The following is a 19694-nucleotide window of genomic DNA, read 5'->3' on the forward strand; positions in this document are numbered from 1 at the left end:
AAAACATGTCTTCTTTGTAGCAGCTAGGCCCTGCCACCACTGTGCTTGGCTGAGTTCACAAATCTGTTGTAACCTGTAGCTTCCCTGTCACTTCTCTGGCTCTCCTCTCCTGCTAAGCTTTGTTTCCTGTTGAACAATATGGAATAAAGTTGTTAATCTAAACATATTAAGACTCAAGGCTACAATCCAATAGCAAGTTGTTCCCACAAATTTTGCTATTCTGAATATTAACAACCACAATTTTACTGCAATTATGTTAACTAATTTGCACTGCTCGGCTATATTAGGGTTACTGGGTTTATCAGCAATTACAAAAAATTAAGCCAAAATATGAAAAGGTGTTTACTTACCTGGCAATTGTTAAAACCTTCTGCCACTGCCATAGCTACTGCTGCTGCTTGAACCACCATAGCCACCTGTGGGGGGGGGGAATTCTTGAAGTTTTGGAATTGCCTGATAATGCTATTCTATTTGAGACAAGGTATACAATGAGACTCAAATTTAAGAGACTGTTTAAAAACGATACCTTGGTTTCGTGGTTTGGCAAAGTATTGACCTCCACCACCGTAAGGGCCAGAGCTTCTGCCTCCAAAGTTTCCTCCCTTCATGGGTCCAAAATTTGAAGACTGATTGTTGTAACTGCCAAAATCATTGTAGCTTCCGCCACCTCCAAAATTGCTTCCTAAGAAGGGAAAAAATGGCCTCTCCTTGTCACTTATGGGGAAAATGATAGTTTGCAATTTTATCTTAGTGTTCACAGGTGGAAAAAGGTTTTTTATCATTTGTTTGCCTTCTTCTCAAACTCTAATGGCTCCAGTCACCGGTTAGCTTTGCATTTCCATCCTTTCTGTGCAAGGCATTAAGTAGAATGATCCAGCAATTTAATATCAACCCAATTCAACACCAAAATGAGATCATCAAACATGTATTTTAACTTATTTCTAGCCCTGAAGGTTTTTTGCTTTTTTTTTTTTTTGCATCTAGGACCACTACAAACAAGTTACGCGGATACATCAACAAAGTGCCTAAGGTCCTAAGAATGACTTAAGATGTTCAATCTTGCAGTGGAAGCTAATCTAATTCCAAATCAAGATACCACTATCCATTTGTTGTCTTATTTTTTGGGAGCGAGGCGGCCCCAGCTTAAAGCTAGGAGGAGGTAGCATAGCAAGCCCACGTATTTTTGAAATATACCATGCAGTGCAACAATGCTTCTAAAAGCATCAAATCCCAACATGGGCAAACTCTAAGAGGCTAGTCTAGCTACCACACCAAGGACTTGGATCACTGGATACCTACCACTACCACCGCCAAAGCCGCCTCCGCCTCCTCCGTTGTTATAGCTGCCACTCCCGCCATAGCCACTGCCCTGGTTTCCATAACCCTGTCCACCACTTCCATAGCCTCTGCTTCCTCCAGAGTAACCAGGACCGCCTCCTCCATAACCACCTACAAGAATACAATTCTTCTCAATAAGACAAAAGTATTCACAAGCAATATTTGTGCAAGCACAATGGCTAAAGGCTTGCTCACACACAGCATGCGTATTATGATGAGTTGAGCTGGTCATGCACTAGTTTTAGTCTCTACTAGCCTATTCTAAAGATAATGGGAGGTTGCTTACATGTTCCTTATATACACACACGTAAATAAAAAACCCCACAAATGAGCCACAAAACCATACTCACCATCATTACCAAATCCATTATAACCATCCCCACTGCCTCCATATCCACCACCACCACGGCTGCCACCAAAGCCACCTGGAAGAATGGAGAGTTTTTAATTATACCACCCAAGGCAAAATTTTAAGAGATAGTCCTTTGTTCTGTGAAACACAAATTGCCTGTTATCATGTCAAAGACCTGGCTTCTCTAATCAGAAATCAAGAAAACTTAACTCTGGAAACAAAAGTTGGTAGGTACATACTAACACTCTGATGGTGCAGCAGTTAAGCACTCAGCTGCTAATTGAAAGGTTGATGGGTTGAACCCAGCAGCAGCTCTATAGGAAAAGATGTGGCAGTCTGCTTCCATAAAAGATTTACAACCTTGGAAACTGTACCCTGTCCTCAATAGAAATGAGTTTTTAGTTACATACTCCCACAAGCTGTAAAATGGTATTATCTAGGGTAATGAAATTACAAATTTACTGTAAACTGTACCTACATATAAGGAGTTCTGATGGCATAACAGATAAGATACTTGGCTGCTACCCAGGTCAGTGGTTCAAACCTACCAGCCACTCCATATAAGGAAGATGGGGCAACCTACTTCTGTAAAGACTTACAATTTTGGAAACCCAACGGGGGTAGCTATTAGTTGGAATCAATTCGATGGCAATGAATTTTTTTTTTTTTAAATATTCATACGTACCACGCCCACTGAAGTTTCCTCCACGACCAAAGTTGTCATTCCCACCAAAGCCACCTCCACGGCCACCACCGAAGTTTCCAGAACCACTTCGACCTTAAGAATAAGTAAAGTAACGTCAGACCACACAGACTGGAGATTACTCAGAATCATCTTAAGGTTGAAACAAGCAACAAACATACCTCTTTGGCTAGAAGAGGCACTGGCCATCTCTTGCTTTGAGAGGGCTTTCCTTACTTCACAGTTATGGCCATTCACAGTATGGTATTTTTGAACTAAAAAAAGAAAACAAGGTCTTTTGGTTTTGAATACCACATGGATTTTAGAATCCTTAATAAGCTCCAGTTACCTGATACTTACTGACAATTTTATCTACAGAGTCGTGGTCGTCGAAAGTTACAAAAGCAAAGCCCCTCTTCTTGCCACTGCCTCGGTCAGTCATGATTTCAATCACTTCAATTTTCCCATATTGTTCAAAATAATCTCTTAGGTGATGTTCTTCAGTGTCTTCTTTAATGCCACCAACAAAGATTTTTTTCACAGTTAAGTGGGCACCTGGTCTTTGAGAGTCCTTAATGAGAAAATAGACCATTTGTTATTTAACAAAAGGCACCCCTAAACCAAGAATCTTAATATTTTTTCAATAGCTGATAAAGTCCATCTAGTAGCACATTCCCAAATGAGAAGGAAAACTTACTTCCCGTGAGACAGCTCTCTTTGGTTCCACAACTCTTCCATCTACCTTGTGTGGTCTTGCATTCATGGCTGCATCCACCTCCTCCACCGTAGAGTAAGTGACAAATCCAAAGCCTCTGGAACGCTTGGTGTTTGGATCTCTCATTACCTAAGAAAATTGTTAATTCACTTAATTCCTTTAATTCATTCTCATTCCTAAGGTTCAGAAGCTATCATGCCTATTCTGAGCAAGGAAATTGGAAATGTTATACTAGGAGAAATATAAACCCCTTTTTATTTTCTCAGTACTCTGGGTAGGGATCCTAGAGTGAGAATCGGATCAATAACAAAATCATACCGTTCCACAAGCTATAATCCTGTTATCAATCTTTATATTCAGTCAACTACAAGAACACAAACAAGTAAGTCTGTTACTTTTACTGCCCTTTTATCTTACCACACAGTCTGTGAGCGTTCCCCATTGCTCAAAATGGCTTCTCAGACTCTCATCTGTTGTTTCAAAGCTCAACCCTCCAATGAAGAGTTTTCGCAGCTGTTCGGGTTCTTTAGGAGACTAGGAATGAAAAAAAGAGTATTAAAAATATTACACGAAACTCAGCTTTCTTTAAGTTTGGAAGAATAAAAACTAGGCACTATCATCAAATAATAATAATTTTAAAAAAACCTAACCCATCGTATTCTGACTCAGAGATCCTTCAGGGCAGTACAGAACTGCCCCACACAAGATTTCCAAGCCTCTAAATCTTTACGGAAGCAGATTGCCTCACCCTTGTCCCTCACAGCGGCTACCGGGTTAGAACTTACTGACCTTTTGGTAAGCAGCCGAGTGCTTTAACCACGACACCACCAGAGCTCTTGTAAGCATTAAGGTAAGTAGAATTTATTGTTCCTTTGGATTGCTATAAACCACGTGTTTCTCCCTGACAGGGGTGGCACTACGGTGGAGACTATAAAGTCAGGGAAGCCCGGAGCGCATGCGTCCGTATGTGCCTAAAGACGCACGCGCCAACAAAAGGACTTGGCGGGAGGGGTACATCGCCAATAGAACACTAAAAACTAAGAAAGGTAGTCCATGAGCACGGGGGGTGGGGAACACCACTGTCCCTAAAAGTCCTGCCAAACGTAACCCCAGCCCGGCGTAATAACTAATGGTTGCCGGACTGCGGCCTCATGGCGACGATGAGAACAAAATGGCGACTCGAACTTTGGGAGGGGTAGGCCCTGGCAGCAAACGAAGAACTGTCGGGTGGGCTGGTGCAAGCAATGAAACGAAGCCGAATCCTAAGGAACTCAAAAAAGAGAAAGAAAATGAGGTTAAAAAAAAACATCTTACTCACCTCTGACTTAGACATGACGGCAGTGGGCAGAAAAAATAAAAATGCTTTAACGATGCTTCCCCTGCGGAGTCCACGGGCAGAAAGGAGTAACCTACCCAATGTATCTTCCAGCCTACCTACGGCCTCTCTTTATATCCCGCCTCCTCGCTTTCCGCATTGGTAGACTCCGCCCATTCTTTGTTCTGATTGGATGTAAAAAATAGCTTCCTCCTACTATTGGGCTGTGGTGCCACATTGCTATGTAACGTCATCAGTTTGGGCGTTCTACGCATTCTCCACCCCTTGGCTCCAAAGTAATGTTACTCTTATCTAGTCTGATTGGCTATCAGATCAATCACTCATATTTGAATGTACCTAACCTGCTTAAAGGCGCCGTGGTGGCGCAGTGGTTAAGTGCTCGGCGGGTAACCTAATGGTTGAGGATTGGAACACAGCAGCCACTCCGGCTGTCTGCTTCCCAAAAGATTTATAGCCTTTACTGTGCCCTATAGGGTCACTATGCGTGGAAATTCCACTCAACGGCAATGAGGTTGGTTTTTTGGTTTAAGGTGTTTAAAGTTTTCGAATCTCCATGCTCCCAATATTACATTCAATTCTTCCTCAAATCTAGTTTAACACTATTCATTAGAAAAGAATTTGACCTGTGACAATTTTTTTGGCCCGGGGCGGGGGGGTGACCACCATAGAGCGCATGTGTACTAAAATGGCGAGGTTACGCAAGCGCATTAAGAAGTCCCACCTGCCGCTTGTAACACGTGAAATGGCCGGCTGGAGAGGCGGTGAACCTACAGCGCCTGCGCAATGATGGGACTTGCGCAGGCATTATGGGCGGAGAAAGGGTCCGGTCTCAGGATTGGTCGCGCAGGCGCAGGGAAGGATCCGTTTTGGCGGGCGGTTGGCGTTGCGCAGAAGGCGGCGGCAGCGGTGGCTTGTGGTCCGGTCTCGCCATAGAGGAACAGGAAAGACGTTAGGCGTTGAGTGATCACTCTCGATCCTTGGTAAGTGCCAGACAACCTTGTCTACCCATAAGAGGTCTTAAACCGATTTCTATTGGGCTCATTATTGTGTGAAATGAATGGGCCGCGGGATGGGGGATAGTGAAGGGGGGAACGGTGATTCGGGCCAACCAATAGAAGAACAGGGGGCGGGATCTTTTATTCCTGTGGGCTCTACGGAGCTGTGCTGCCCAAGCGTTTGACTGGCGAGGTTATAGGCCAATTGGATCTGCCTTCAGCTAACGACTGATCGGTCCTTGGGCTATCGGAATGTGGAAGGCGGGTTATCTCCGCCTGAGCAGCGGTTCACTGAACCAATAAGCACGAAGCGCGCGGTAGGTTGGGCTTCTCCAAGAAGCAGCGATCTGACTCCAATGGGGAATGCGGGAGTCAAGCGGGTAAAATGGATGGACCAAATCCGCAGCCAGTAGGCAGACAGCCTAAGGAAAGCGTTCGGGCAGGTCGTCCAATCAGCGCTGCAAGAGGAGGAGGTCTTTAGATTTGGGATTTTAGGAGAGGGGTTCAAAGCCTATGATGGCGTTTAGGGGCAGATATTTTCTCCATGGTGATCTCTAACGAAGCCTTGGGCCTCCATCCCATACACCTCCCTGGTAGAGAAACCTTAAATTTCCACCTGTATGCCCGAGTTTGGCATTTTTTTCCCCTCATCGGTACATCTCACCATCCACCACACTTTTTTAGGTTTTGGTGGGAAGCTGGGCAGGGTTTTTGACTTTGGAAACACGCTTTTTTAGAAAGGCTGATGACTGCTGTAATGAGTAGGTTAAATCTTTATGATGTCGTGGATAGACGTCAGAGCAAAATACACGAAGCCACACGTATTTGTATGGACAAATAGATATGTGTCTAAATATATACAAAAAGTTTTGGAAAGATACACACCAAAGGGTTATCTCTGGAGACAATGGGATCGAGGTGGGTTGGCTTGGTCAGTGGGTAATTTAATGATAATATTTGTAATTAAAAATTAAGGTTTTTGTGGTTCCAGTTACAATCAGGTACTTCTCACCACCCCTTTTCTCCTTATACCTCTAAAGAGTGTTGTCTTTTCTTTAAGAACTAAGATAATCTTTTTTTTTTTTTTTTAAGGTCTGATTTTTTGTTCCCCTAAATTTTACTTACTTTGTTTTTGAGAATACCCTTTACACAGCAAAGCATATACACTAAATAAGCAGTTTCTAATTGTACAAGTTACTGACATTGGTTACATTCTTCAAGTTGTGTAACCATTCTCCTCCTCCTTCACTAAGTTGTTCTTCATTAACATAAACTGACTGCCTGGTAAGGTTCTATCTAATCTTCTGAGTTGCTGTTGTCAATTTGATCCCATATAGATAGTTCTTAAGAGAACATAATACTCATGACAGAGGTTTTTTTACCTTTTTTTTAGAGTACTTAGTTTGTTCTAAATGCTTTATAAACATTTTCTGAGTTCCTAATGCCTATCTATCTTAGTTTCTGAGGAATTTTTCTCCAAATAGATAGATTGATTGATTTTTTTTTTTCCTCACACCATTAACAATTTTCTAAGTCTTTTCCTTTGAGGACGCCTGAATATGGAGAAGAAGGAAGCTGCATAAGGAGGGTGATATTTAGGTATTGAGGACAGAAGACCCATCCATCACTTGGATAACTCATTGCCTTTTGATTATGTTTCCTTCTAGGTGTTTTGTTTTGTTACAGACAGCCCATCTATTGGCAATGCCTGTTATGGTTATACTGGGATGCTTTGGGAAAATACATAAATTTTCATTGCATATTGGCTGTATCGGGAGCTCTGGTAGCGTAGTGCCTAAAGCACTTGACTGCTAACCAGAAGGCTGGCGGTTCAAACCCACCAGCCACTCCTCGGAAGGAAGATGGGGCAATCTACTTCCATAGTGATACTGCCTCGGAAACCCAAGGAGGGGTCGCTATGAGTCAGGTCCAACTTGACGGCACATAACAACAACATTGGCTGTATCAGTCTTTACTACTATGTTGTTCACTGATTTATTTGAGTTAAGAGAAAAGTATTATGTAATGTATGGTACATATGTACATATGAAGTACACTTAAGATTAGAGACCTTTCCAACTTAGTACTCCCCCAAAATGAAAAATGATTATTTTACAGAAATCCGTATTGAACAGAGATTTCCATGTTCTCTGGTATTTGCAAAAGGACAGACTTACTTTATATTTGTTTATAAACCTATTTGTAGATATACTAATGATGCAGCTGGTTAGCTTCCAAGAACTAAGGTGAACTGCATTAAGAGTGTCTATCCCTAGTTTATTTAGATTTAAAAGTAATACAATCTTGATCTAAAACAGAGTTTCACAACATTAGCACTACTGGCATTTTGAACTGGGTAATTCCTTGTTGTAGGGGGCTGTTCCCTGGTGGCACAGTGCTTAAGAGATCAGCTGTTAACCTAAAAGTTGGTGATTCAAACCCACCAGCTCTCTGTGGGAGAAAGACATGGCCGTCTGCTTCCATACAGATTACAGCCTTGGAAACCCAAGGGGCAGTTCTACTCTGCCTTATTGGGTCTCTAGAAGTCAGGATCTACTTGACAGCAAATAGGTTTTTTGGATCCAATGCATTATAGTATGTTTAACAGCGTCTTTGGCCTCTATCCACTAGATGCCAGTATCATCTCACCTGTACTGTATTCCACCCCCAGTTGTGACCACCAGAATTTCTTCAGACATTGCCACATGTGATGGTGGGACAAAATTGAAAACTTGTTCTAAAATGATAGATGCTAGAGTTGATAATGTCTTTAAGTTTACCAATTGGAAATTAAATAAAGGAGGGAGAAGTGTTTAGGGAGTGGCTAAAGTTTTCACATTTCTTGGAATTCAGACACATGATTGCATCTTGTGTTTGGCTTCCTAAAATAATTATTAATATGTTTTTGAAGAAGGCAGACTTTGCTTCAGGGGCTTCTTGTGTTTTCATCTGATTTAGCTCTTTTTCCATTCTTGGAATTCCTTGGATCATTGTCTCAAACTTTTTTGACCTTGACCCTCAGTAAGAAGTACAATTCACACCAGCCCTGTGCATAGTTTGGAACAAGTTTCACTAAACAATTGTATGTGCAAAGCACTCTTGATATTTTGTCATCTATAATATATTACTTCATTTTCTAAAACCAAATCAATTTCCATTGAACTGATCTTTATTTCATAGCTTACCACTGTGTACAGACTCACAATTTAAGACAAAAACACTGATCTGAAGGTGAAGGTGGTAGCAAAATTGTGTTATCTTGAATATTTTCTAGGAGGATTTCTCCCTTGCCAGTCCCATTTACTCAGACTTATACAAAATTGAATCTTGATCTCTCATTTGGAGTGTTTATTGATGTATTTTACTTTGAAAGATCACAGAACCTTTTCCCATGTGCAAAAAAAAAAAAAATTTATTGTGAATTTACTTCCATTGTGACAGTTAATAAGTCTGATGAACATTTCTCTTGGTGGGGAAATTTAAATAGGTAATTTAAAGAGTTCAGTGTGTATTACAAAAGTTGGATTTAAAGCACTTGTGCTTTGAATTCAGAGGCATACTAGAGCAAAACCTAAAAGCATTGTTCACTAAAGGGAATCACACATCTTCCCTGGTCTGTGTGACAACTATTAAGTGGAAAGCTTTTATCTGGGAAGTAGAGGAGCAGGGTGATCGTTCGGAAAGAGACACATTTGAAGTGACTGGAGCTAAGTGTCAAGCAAAGTTCTGGAGACTCAGAAATCTTAAAAGTAGCTCTAGAAAACAGCTATCCAGAGCACAGAGGTTTCTGAAAAAGACTAACACATTTTTTGCTTTTTTTGAGGTCTTATATTTAACCACACAGCATGAGTTCCATATCTTATTGGAATTAACTATTTAGTAATCCACCAAAAATCAAACTCTTTGCCGTTAATCAGTTCTGACTTGACGACCCAATCAGGACAGTACAACTGCCCGATACGGTTTCCAAGACTAAATCCTCATGGAGGCAGACTACCATGTCTACCAAAAGAGTTGCATGTGAGTCTGAAACACCAACCTTTTGGTTAGCAGCTAAGTGCTTTAACCACTGTGCTACCATGGCTCCTTATATAATAACATTCCCCTGATAAAAGCGTTTCAGGATTGTTTTGGTCCTTTTATTTGGTCTGTTTTTACTTCTGTTTGCCTTATGTGAAACTGAGGCCTTAAGCTGTGCAGTGAAATTTGTTTTAAAAGTAATAAGTGACAGTGGGAGATATCACTTTTAACTGATTCTGTGTGGCTAGTATTTATACATTGTTATTAGTGAACTTGGACTCTGGGCAGTCATCTTTCCTGTTTGACATAAACTTTGATTTCCCTTCCCTGCTCATAGAGGATGACTTTTATTGATAATTGTACCAGTACCAATGGGAAGGAGTCCAGGTCATCCTGAGCAGAGCTGGCTTGTGTAGAGTCCAAGATGCAGATTTGTTTGATTTCTGTAACTCACTCGAAGCCACATACTCATTTCTGATGACAACTTTACACTTGGGTTGGCAGAACACCCACAGTGACAACTGCTGCCTATGTTTAGTCTGTCCAGGAGCTTTACCAGTGAGCATGTTTGAGGGAAAAACCTACACTTGTTACCAGCTAAATAAATATTAGATCTTTTTGAGTTCCTTTTCTTAGGTCTGCCAGTATTGTTTTCTTGACAAATAGCGTCCTATAGTTGCCTCAGTTTACCCTTTGGGATGAGGGATTGAAGATTTTAGGCATTCTTTGTGTCACTTGAAGCACAGTTCTTTTTGGATCAGTAATTACATGTGTCCAATTGATGATTTTTGAAATTTCCTTGTGTACTAGTTTTGTCTAGCTTAAGACTGGGCAATCTACTTCCGTAGTGATACCACCTTGGAAGCCCAAAGAGGGGTTACTGTGAGTCAGGATCTACTTAACAGCAGTGAGTTTGGTTTAGGTTTATTCCATCATGGGAGCTCTGGTGGCATAGTGCCTAAGGCATTTGACTGCTAACCAGAAGGGTGGCGGTTCAAACCCACCAGCCACACCTCAGGAGGAAGATTGGGCAATCTACTTCTGTAGAAATACCACCTCGGAAACCCAAGGAAGGGTCATTATGAGTCGGATCCAACTTGATGGTAGTGACTTTGGTTTGGTTTGGGGTTCCGTCATAGTTGCGAAAGCCTTATTTCTGAAATCAAGGTTTTAGCAGGACTGCACTCCCTCTCCCTGGAGACTGCACTCCAGCCTCCCTGGAGGCTTTGTTGGGAAGTCTGTTCCTTGCCTTTCTTCAGCTTCTTGTTGCTATTGGCATTTCTTAGCTTGTGGCTCCATCTCTCTCTATTCTATCTTAATGTCTTCTGGATATCTGTCTCAAAACTTCCTCTGCCCTTTTCCCATAAGATACATGTGATTGCATTTAGGGCTTTACCTGCAGAATCCAGGATAAATGCCTCTCAAGATCCTTAACTTAATAACATCTTTTGTCACATGAAGTAATATTCACAGTTTGGGGAAGTTAGGGTGTGGACATATCTTTTTGAGGGGCTACCATTCAGCCCACTACGTTCTCATTCCCTAACCTGAAAGCTTTAAAAACCGTTATTTAAAAAATGAAAGCGATAGGGGATGGGGGAAACTTGGTTCTCTTCCACCTCTGCCATTAACTAGAGAGATGTAAACTTAGGTGAGCCATTTGGCCTCTGGTTCTTGGTTTCTTCATCTTACATGGAAGGAGTTGTATACCAACCAGTTGCTGTCAAGTTGATTGAGACTCAATGGTGACCCTGTGTGTGTCAGAGTAGAACTGTTGAATGGCGTTTCTATGGCTAGTTTTTCAGAAGGAGATCACCAGGTGTTTCTTCTGAGGTATTCCTCAAACCAAACCAAACTCATTGTAGTTGAGTCCATTCCCAATCATAGCGACCACCATTGGGTTTCTGAGCAATAGATCTTTAGAAAAGTAGATTGACCCGTGTTTCTTCTGCAGAGTGACTGGTGGGTTTGAACCGCCAACCTTCTAGTTAGCAGTCAGATCCCTTGGGCACTGCACCACCGGAGCTCCTTTGAGGCACCTCTGGGTAGACTCAAACCTCCAGGTTTTTCAGGTAACAGTTGACCACATTAACCATTTGTATCACCTAAGATTTTTATGAAGTGATTCCTAAGTCTTCTTGGAGTTTGTATTTGAAGTAATAATTATACATTATTGTTACTGAAGTAATAATTATAAATGAGAATCAAGAATTCATTCTGAAATTTTGGGCCAGCATGGTTCTGTGGTGTTCTTGCCTAGGGAATGGAAGATTCAGTTGTTGACTGAGTCTGCTCTTCAGGGAATAACAGGAAGAAAAACCTATACTCTTTAATTGTATACTTAAACCTTTTGAAAGAAACCCAAACCCACTGCCATTTGAGTCAAGTCCAACTCATGTAGTGACCCTATAGGACAGAGAACTGCCCTATAGAGTTTCCAAGGCTATCAATCTTTATAGAAGCAGACGGTCTCATCTTTCTTTCTTAGAGAGGCTGGTGGGTTCAAACTACTGACCTTTTGGTTAGCAGCCAAATACCTTAACCACTGGGCGACAAGAGTGTCTTTTGAAAGAAAATATTTTCTAAACAGATGTAAAGGGCTATCTGTGCCCTTTTCACTCATCCTAATGAATCAGTAACTAACAATAACAATGAGGCTGTGAACTGTGTAGTCTGGATTTCCTCCACAGGTAATTGTTATTTGTTGCTGTTGAGCCCGTTTCGAATCATCGTGACTTTATACGTGCAGAGTAGAACTGCTGGTTAGGGTTTTCAAGGCTGTGAACTTATGGAAGCAGATTGCTAAGCATATCTTTCAAGGCACCTCTGTGAGCTGAGTGTTCCAACTTCTGTCCTTTCAGCTAGTAGTCTAGCATTTAACTGTTTAGTTACCCAGGGACCTATCAGATAGTAATAGTTGATCAGAATCAAGCATGGACAGATTTTCTGCTTGAAAGGAGCTAAGGCATGTATAGAGTTTATTTTAAAAAAAAAAAAAAATTGTTGAGGCATTTGGTTACGTATTTATTTGAAGAGACTCCAAAGGCTCTGGAGTCAGGTTGGCTGTACGGAAGCCGCTCACAAAGCCTGGGTCTTCTGTGGTGCTGCTGTGTGGGTTTGAATAGGCAACCTTTGGGTTACTAGCCAAGTGCAGACCATCTGTGCCACCCAGGGACTTCAGAGTAAAAAAAATTTACTTTCGATCTTATTCTTCAGATTTACCGAGTGTTCTATTGTGCTTTGTTACTAGGAAGGACACTAGAAAGCATGAGTTTGGGTTGCTTAGTTGAGAAATGACTGTTTCAAGATTAAGTTTTATAATGCATTCTCATTTTTTATTTATTTCTTTCATGGAGGGGAGGAACCAAATTGAATTCAAGTATTTCTCTGATTATAATCTATGCTTAGAATAAAGCAAGTTCTTATCTGAGCCAACGGGCACAATTATGTTGGAATAAAATGCTCTGTGCTAAAAAGGTCAACTAACAGACTGGGAAATCTATCTTAAGTTTTGTTTCTGTGGCAAATCCTTGAACTGTGTGTGCTTTGTTTCTCATTCCTAAATCAGTAAGACTCAGTTAACTCACAGGGAGTTGGTGGAGGGTAATATACTGCTAATTTGTTCTGTATTTCACAGCAATAAATTACATCTAAGGATCTGATAAAACATACGCAAACCTCATTTATGGGAGTAGTTGGAGGCAAACAAAACTTACAGATAATTCAGAAAATTTATTAAAGTTATTTTTAACTTTCTCCATTATCAAATATTTTGCCTTCTATTTACTGTACATGTTTCAGTGTTTTCTTATCTTTTTTCATACCAGACTTGTGAAATAGAAAGGGCAAATAACTAACTCCAGGTTAGGTGATAAAGGGATTAATTTATCAAGAGGACATAAGAAACCAAAATGTTTAATAACTTCAAAACACATGAAGGAAAAACTGATACAATGAAAGGAGAAATAGACACCTGCAATTATATGGATATTTTAGCATCTTTCCTCTCAATAATTAATAGAATAAGAAGACAGAAAATCAGTCAGGAAATAGGAGACTTGAACAGCCCTATCATTCCACCTGATATAATTGACATCTGTGGAACACTGCACTTAAGGACAGCAGAATACACATTCTTTTCAAAGGCACATGGAACAGTTGGCCAGGATAGACCATCTTCTTGACCATAAAACAAGTGTCTAATTTAGAAGTATTTGATCGTATAAAGTATCTTTTCTACTACAGTGGAATTAAACTAGAAATCAATAACAGAAAGACATTTGGAAAATTTCCAAATATTTGGAAACTAAGCAACATACTTCTAAGTAACCTGCAAATCAAAGAGGAAATCACAAGGAAAATTAGAAAGCATTGTGAACTGAATGAAAATGAGATGAAGATACACCAAAATTTGTGGGATGCCACTGAAGCAGTGCTTAGAGAGAAATGTAAAACATTAAATGGTTCCACTAAAAAAGGAGGAAGGTCTAAAGTCACTGAACTAAGATCCTAGAGAAAGAAGTGTAAGTTAAATCCAAAGTAAGCAGAAGAAAAGAAAAATAAAAGCAGTAATTAATGAAATAGACAACAAAAACAAGGAAAATCATTGGAACTGAAAATTAGTTATTTGAGAAGTTCTATCAAATTGATGGGAGCTCTGGTACCATAGTGCCTAAGGCATTTGACTGTTAACCAGAATGCTAGCGGTTCAAACCCACTAGCCACTCCTCGGAAGGAAGGTTGGGCAACCTACTTACGTAGTGATACCACCTCGGAAACCGAAGGAGGCGTCACTATGAGTCAGATCCGACTCAATGGCAGTGAGTTTGGTTTATGTATCAAATTGATAAACCTAGCACATCTGACCAGGAAAAAAAGACACAAATTGCCAGTATAAAAGGGGACATCATCACTGATCCTACATACATTAAAGTGGAAATGTGAACGACTGTATCAATAAATTCAATTTCTTAAATGAAATTACTTCTTTGAAAAACAAACTACCAAAACTTCCTTAAATACAAAATCTCACTAGCCCTATATCTATTCAGGCTCCCGGTGGCAAAGTGGTTAAGTGCTCAGCTGCCAACCTTATGGTAGGCAGTTTGAACCCACCAGACGCTCTGCAGGAGAAAGATGTGGGAGTCTGCTTCTGTAAAGATTACAGCCTTGGAAACCACATGGGGAGATTCTACTCTGTCCTATAGGGTTGCTGTGAATTGGCATCAACTCCACCACAGTGGGTTTGGTTTTGTATCTATTAATGAAATGGATTTTATCATTAAAAACCTTCCCACTAGGCGAGTGGGACTACACCCACTAATATGTATAGGTTTAACAGGATACCTGTATTTATGTATTTATAGGTGTTGCAAATATATCCATGAATGTATTAGAGCATATGGGTGCAAAGTTATGAAAACTTCTTAGTCATAACCAAGCACCTTGAAGGAGTGAGTCACAGGGCAAGGGGGCTCAGGATTGTAGTCTCTGGGGACACTAAGGTCAATTTGTATAACATAGTCCACAGAGATAGTATTCTGCATCTTACTTTGGTGAATAGTGACTAGGGTCTTAAAAGCTTGTGAGCAGCCGTCTAAGGTGCAGCTGTTCGTCACTCCCCATCCAGAGTGAAGAAAATCAAAGATACAAGGAAACAGTCCAAAGGATTTACGGGCTATGTGAACTCAAGCCTCCACGACCCTGATACCAGAAGAACCAGATGGTGCCTGGCTGCTACTGGTGATTGCTCTGAAAGGGATCAAAATGGGATGCCCTGAATAGAGTGGGAGAGAAATATGGACCAAAACTCAAAATGATAAAAGACCAGGCTTACTGGTCAATTGAAGACTGGTAGAACCCCTGAGATTATGGCCCTTAGATACCCTTCAGACTGGAAACTGAACTCAACCCTCATGGGCCAACCTTCAGCCAGTCGTAGACCAAAAGGAGGTGTGAGTAACAGTACTAGCAGAGTGTGTACTCATTAGAACAGTAAACAACTATATGAGATCAAGATGGCAGCATTTGCCCAGGGATAGAGCAGGGAAGGTAGAGGGGAAGGAAGGAGTGGGTGCAGGGAGGAAATAAGAAGAATGCTGTTGCCTTGTGGGTATTGCAGTGAATGTCACAAAACAGAATATGTATAGATTTGAATGGAAAACCAATTTGCTCTGTAAACTTTCTCCCAGATCACAATTAATAAAAGAAAAACCTTCCCATTAAGAAAACTGCATACCCAGGTAGCTTCACTGGTCATTTAACCAAACTTATAAAGAAGTAATATCAACTCTATACATACTCTTCCAGCAAATAGAAAAGGAGGGAAGTTATTTTTAACTTCCTCTGTTGTCAGAGATTATACCTTCTGTTTGCATTACATTTTTCAAGGTCAGATAGACTATGGGATTAAGTAGAGCAAATAACCAACACCCAGGTTAAGTGAACTGTCTAATTTGTCTGGGCAATCTGCTTCTGTAGGGATACTGCCTCAGAATCCCAAGGAAGGGTCACTAGGAGTCGGATTCAACTGCGTGGCAGTGAGTTTGTTTTTTAACTTAGGATAGAACCTCATTTCTCATTTCCTGTGCTTTTAGTAGCCTTTTTGTAGTAACTATCTTCGAGTCACTGCTAACCAGTGCTGACTTACCAAGGAGAAACTTTAAAAATCCTCAGTCTGTAAGTTGAAGACTGGATTTAGTACCCATGCGATGCTTGATACTTATGCCCTCAATAAATTTTCCATAACTGATCAAAAAGTTTTAGAGCAAGGCTCAGAATTACTATATTAACTGTTCCCTTTGTTGTGGGATTTAAGTTAGGAATGTAGTTGGAAACTGGAACAGAAAAAGCTTATTTGACATAAGTAACTCGTCAAAATACTCAATTGAAGAGCTGGGTGGTCTGAAATTGACGGTCCCTTTAGCCATTTATCTAGTGGTGGCCTTTCTTTGCATTTAACTATCAATATATCTGAAGTGTAGAGTACACTTTTATGATATTGTGGCATAGTAACTCACACTTAAATGTCAATAGAGACACTTGAAAAGACCTGCAAGGTTCAGTAATTTCTGGTATGGGTTTGTTTCTCCTGTCATCACCTATTATGTACTTTTTTACAGCTTTTAAATTGCTACAGAGAGAAATTGGTCAGGATCATAATAAATGGCCAAGAAGCTGCCAAGGATCCCCTTATATGGGGTGGGGAAAAGTTCAATGCTGGTTGACTTTATTTATCTAATTTGTAGGCTATGACTTCAATGTGATTCATGTTGCAAATATACCAAGGTAATGAGAAATCACAAAATTATACCATGTATTGAAGGAATGCTCTCTTTTACTCCCTCAAGTTTTACATTACAGTCTGAGTTATTCTTACTGCAATTATATAAAAACTCCTTTTTGTCAGCATAGATTAACCAGATTTTAGTATATTGGATTATTCTAATATCTTCTCAACCATTAGAGATGGTTTAGAGATTTTAGTTTATGATTATGCAAATTTTTATGTCTCTTAAATGTCTTTGCCAAACTAAGACTATGAGAGAACCTAAACTGTCTTAGTATTCCTTATACTTCCTTGTAATAGAGAATTTGTTGAAATGACCTGGTGGGGTCTTTGTACCTCAGACTACTGATGGCCAAAATCTGTGCAAGATAGTTGATGCCAGAGTAAGCACTGAGTCTTAATTTCATGAGTGATGTTTGAAAATGTTTTATAATCATAATTTTAATTGGGGTGGGCATTTCAGTTCTTTTTTAGCTTCCATATTTTGTGAATATGATCTGCCAACGTGGTATCATGTATAAATCTAAGATTCATGGTAACTTACTCAAACTCCCTATAAAACCCACTGTCACTGAGTTGTTTCTGACTCATAGAGTAGAACTGCTCCATAAGGTTTCCAGGGCTGTAAATCTTACAGGGAGCTCTGGTAGCATAGTGCCTAAGGCACTTGACTGCTAACCAGAAGGCTGGTGGTTCAAACCCACCAGCCACTCCTCGGAAGGAAGGTTGGGCAATCCTACTTCCGTAGTGATACTGCCTCGGAAACCCAAGGAGGGGTCGCTATGAGTCGGGGCCGACTCGACGGCAAATAACAACAACAACAACAAATCTTACAGACTCATACTGCCACATCTTTCTCCTGCGGAGCGCTGGTGGGTTTGAAGCACTGACCTTTCAGTTAGCAGCCGAGTGCTTTAACCACTGAATCACCAGGGTTCCTTAATCTGCACATAATATTGCTATTGTCCATTTTTCTTAAGAGTTATATGTGATGACATACCCAGGTTCTTTGTGAGAGGTGGCAGGGTCTACTAGTTCGTTCTTTATCCTGTTTAATTAAGAGAGGACTGGGTGTGAGATTAACATCCACCTGAGAGTTTAGGGCCTTGAAATGCCTTCAGTGCATTCTAAGGAGAGTTGTTGGAAAGCACCATCTGGAAGACATTTTCCATAGTGGTGCCAAGTTCTGCTTTCTCATAAATTTTGAACAATTGGATATCTAGCCTCTGGGCCACTGGTGAGTTTAGGCATGCTCTAACTAAGTTTAAAGAAGACTGACACTTGAGAGAAGACATCAAGTAGCTTTTAATAAAATAAATCACATAAAATTATTTTATGAGACTGCGATCTGGTAATGAGAGAAGAATGTGTGTTTCACTGCTAAAAATACACTAGTTTTCCAGAATGGTAACTTCTAGGAGTTCTGAGAAATGAGTCTTGCAATCCACATTCGTTTATATTTTTTAATGGTGATGGGAGTTTGGGGGTAGTACAACCAAATGAAATTCACAAGACAGCCTTTATCTCCATTTATAATGTATATGTTTTAATCTAAAAGAACAAAAGGCCCTTTACTCCCTTGCTCACTGGAGCAGGAGGCATGAATAATCAACAAACAGGATACTCTGCCCCAGAATAGTCATTCTCTGACTGTAGTTGAAGCTGTGCCTTGGCCTGATTTTTAAAAGATCATGAACTGGAGCTGTGCTAGCCAAAGGGAAAAACATTTCCTCTTTCGACACTCCTCTCTATTAAAGTTTGTGTTGTCTATATGTGGCTTGTTAATGATAGGGGTGTTAACGACCACAGTTAATCTTTCTCCTCCACTCTTTCCTAATCCAGTCTCTTAAATAGACGTTTAAAAAGCTTTTAACTCCTCTTGAATTAGGTGTTCATAGGCTTTGGTGGAGGTGAAGTGATAGTTATCAGCCCATTTAACAAAACCTGAGACTGCCAAGACAGCTGTAATGTGCATCTCTGTGCTGTTTTTGTTGAAATACCACGTGGCTAATACTTTGGAAATCATAAATCCAGTGAAAAAAAGTATCTTTATAGAGGATAGTGTAGTACTGTGCTGTATGTGTTACATACCTAAGTCCATCAGTACTTGAAGATCCATGAAGAGCAGACATAGGGCAGATTTAAATGGTTCTATAAATTGGTTTGTTTTCATTGAGTTTATTTGCTACAATTAGGCTCTATAGAGGACTTCTTGAAGACAGTACTATAGGTGACAATTTAATCTTTGCTTAAGCCACTTCTCTTCCCCCTTGGACTTTAGAGGAATAGTGGGAATTTCTCAAACCTGGACAAACTAAAGTCACTGATCAGTAGCATATTTAATCCATGTGATACACCCTCACTTGCATATATACCTTCGCTTTCTTTCTGAAGGATTTTGCCTTGTTAGTGTTTATATTGTTTATATTTCTCAGATTTTATACCGAAAGTCTAAAATGAGAGAGTGCATTGATTATGCTTTTTGACATTTGGTCTGGCTACCACCTCTTACTAATTGTTTTTCCTTCCTTTTTAAACAGTGCAAAGAAAGCTTAGAGACAGATTTAAAATTGTGATTTATGCTTTTGCTCATATGTGATGATGTAAATAAAATTTGCTACATCAAGATCTAAGCAAAGCCACTAAGACGCTGGCATTGAAAAGCAGTTACTGAAGGGACTGGAGCGGACTCTGAGTGGTGCAGAGCAGACACCGGGGACCCGTGTAGGTGATTCTGTGGTTCCAGGATTGACTAAGGCAAAGAGCATCCATTTTTCTTCTGGGTCTTCCCAACTTTTTCTCAGCTTTCTGTAATGCTTCCTTTTTCTCTCTTATTGCTGAGGACTGCACATTTTTAAAGTTTCCTTTTACCTTTACATGTATGGCATATTTTTCTCCCTCTTCTCTTTTCTGCTTCACCTCCTTACCTCACCTCCTCCTCTTTTTTTAATTTTTTGTTTTTTATATT

General features: G+C 40.3%; 1 protein-coding gene across 1 annotated transcript; it reads right to left on the reverse strand.

The window, feature by feature from the left end:
* Positions 1–360: 360 nt before the first annotated feature.
* Positions 361–4420, reverse strand: HNRNPA1 (heterogeneous nuclear ribonucleoprotein A1). The gene is made up of 10 exons (XM_007949476.2): positions 4406–4420; positions 3505–3621; positions 3070–3216; positions 2733–2943; positions 2555–2647; positions 2376–2468; positions 1689–1763; positions 1300–1449; positions 527–682; positions 361–416 (listed from the first exon to the last, which is right to left on the reverse strand). The coding sequence occupies exons 1-10, from the start codon at positions 4418–4420 to the stop codon at positions 361–363; spliced, it is 1113 nt and encodes a 370-aa protein (XP_007947667.1).
* Positions 4421–19694: the final 15274 nt, after the last annotated feature.

The sequence above is a fragment of the Orycteropus afer genome, unplaced genomic scaffold (assembly GCF_000298275.1).
Source record: "Orycteropus afer afer isolate SDZICR_OR568_19922 unplaced genomic scaffold, OryAfe1.0 scaffold00247, whole genome shotgun sequence".
Classification (NCBI taxonomy): Eukaryota; Metazoa; Chordata; class Mammalia; order Tubulidentata; family Orycteropodidae; genus Orycteropus; species Orycteropus afer.

Coding starts and splice junctions, on each gene's coding strand:
- HNRNPA1 (XM_007949476.2), bottom strand. Junction 3,217..3,504: donor GAACGCTCACAGACTGTGTG/GTAAGATAAAAG, acceptor CAATTTTCTTAG/GTAATGAGAGATCCAAACAC. Junction 1,450..1,688: donor TAATGGATTTGGTAATGATG/GTGAGTATGGTT, acceptor GTATTCTTGTAG/GTGGTTATGGAGGAGGCGGT.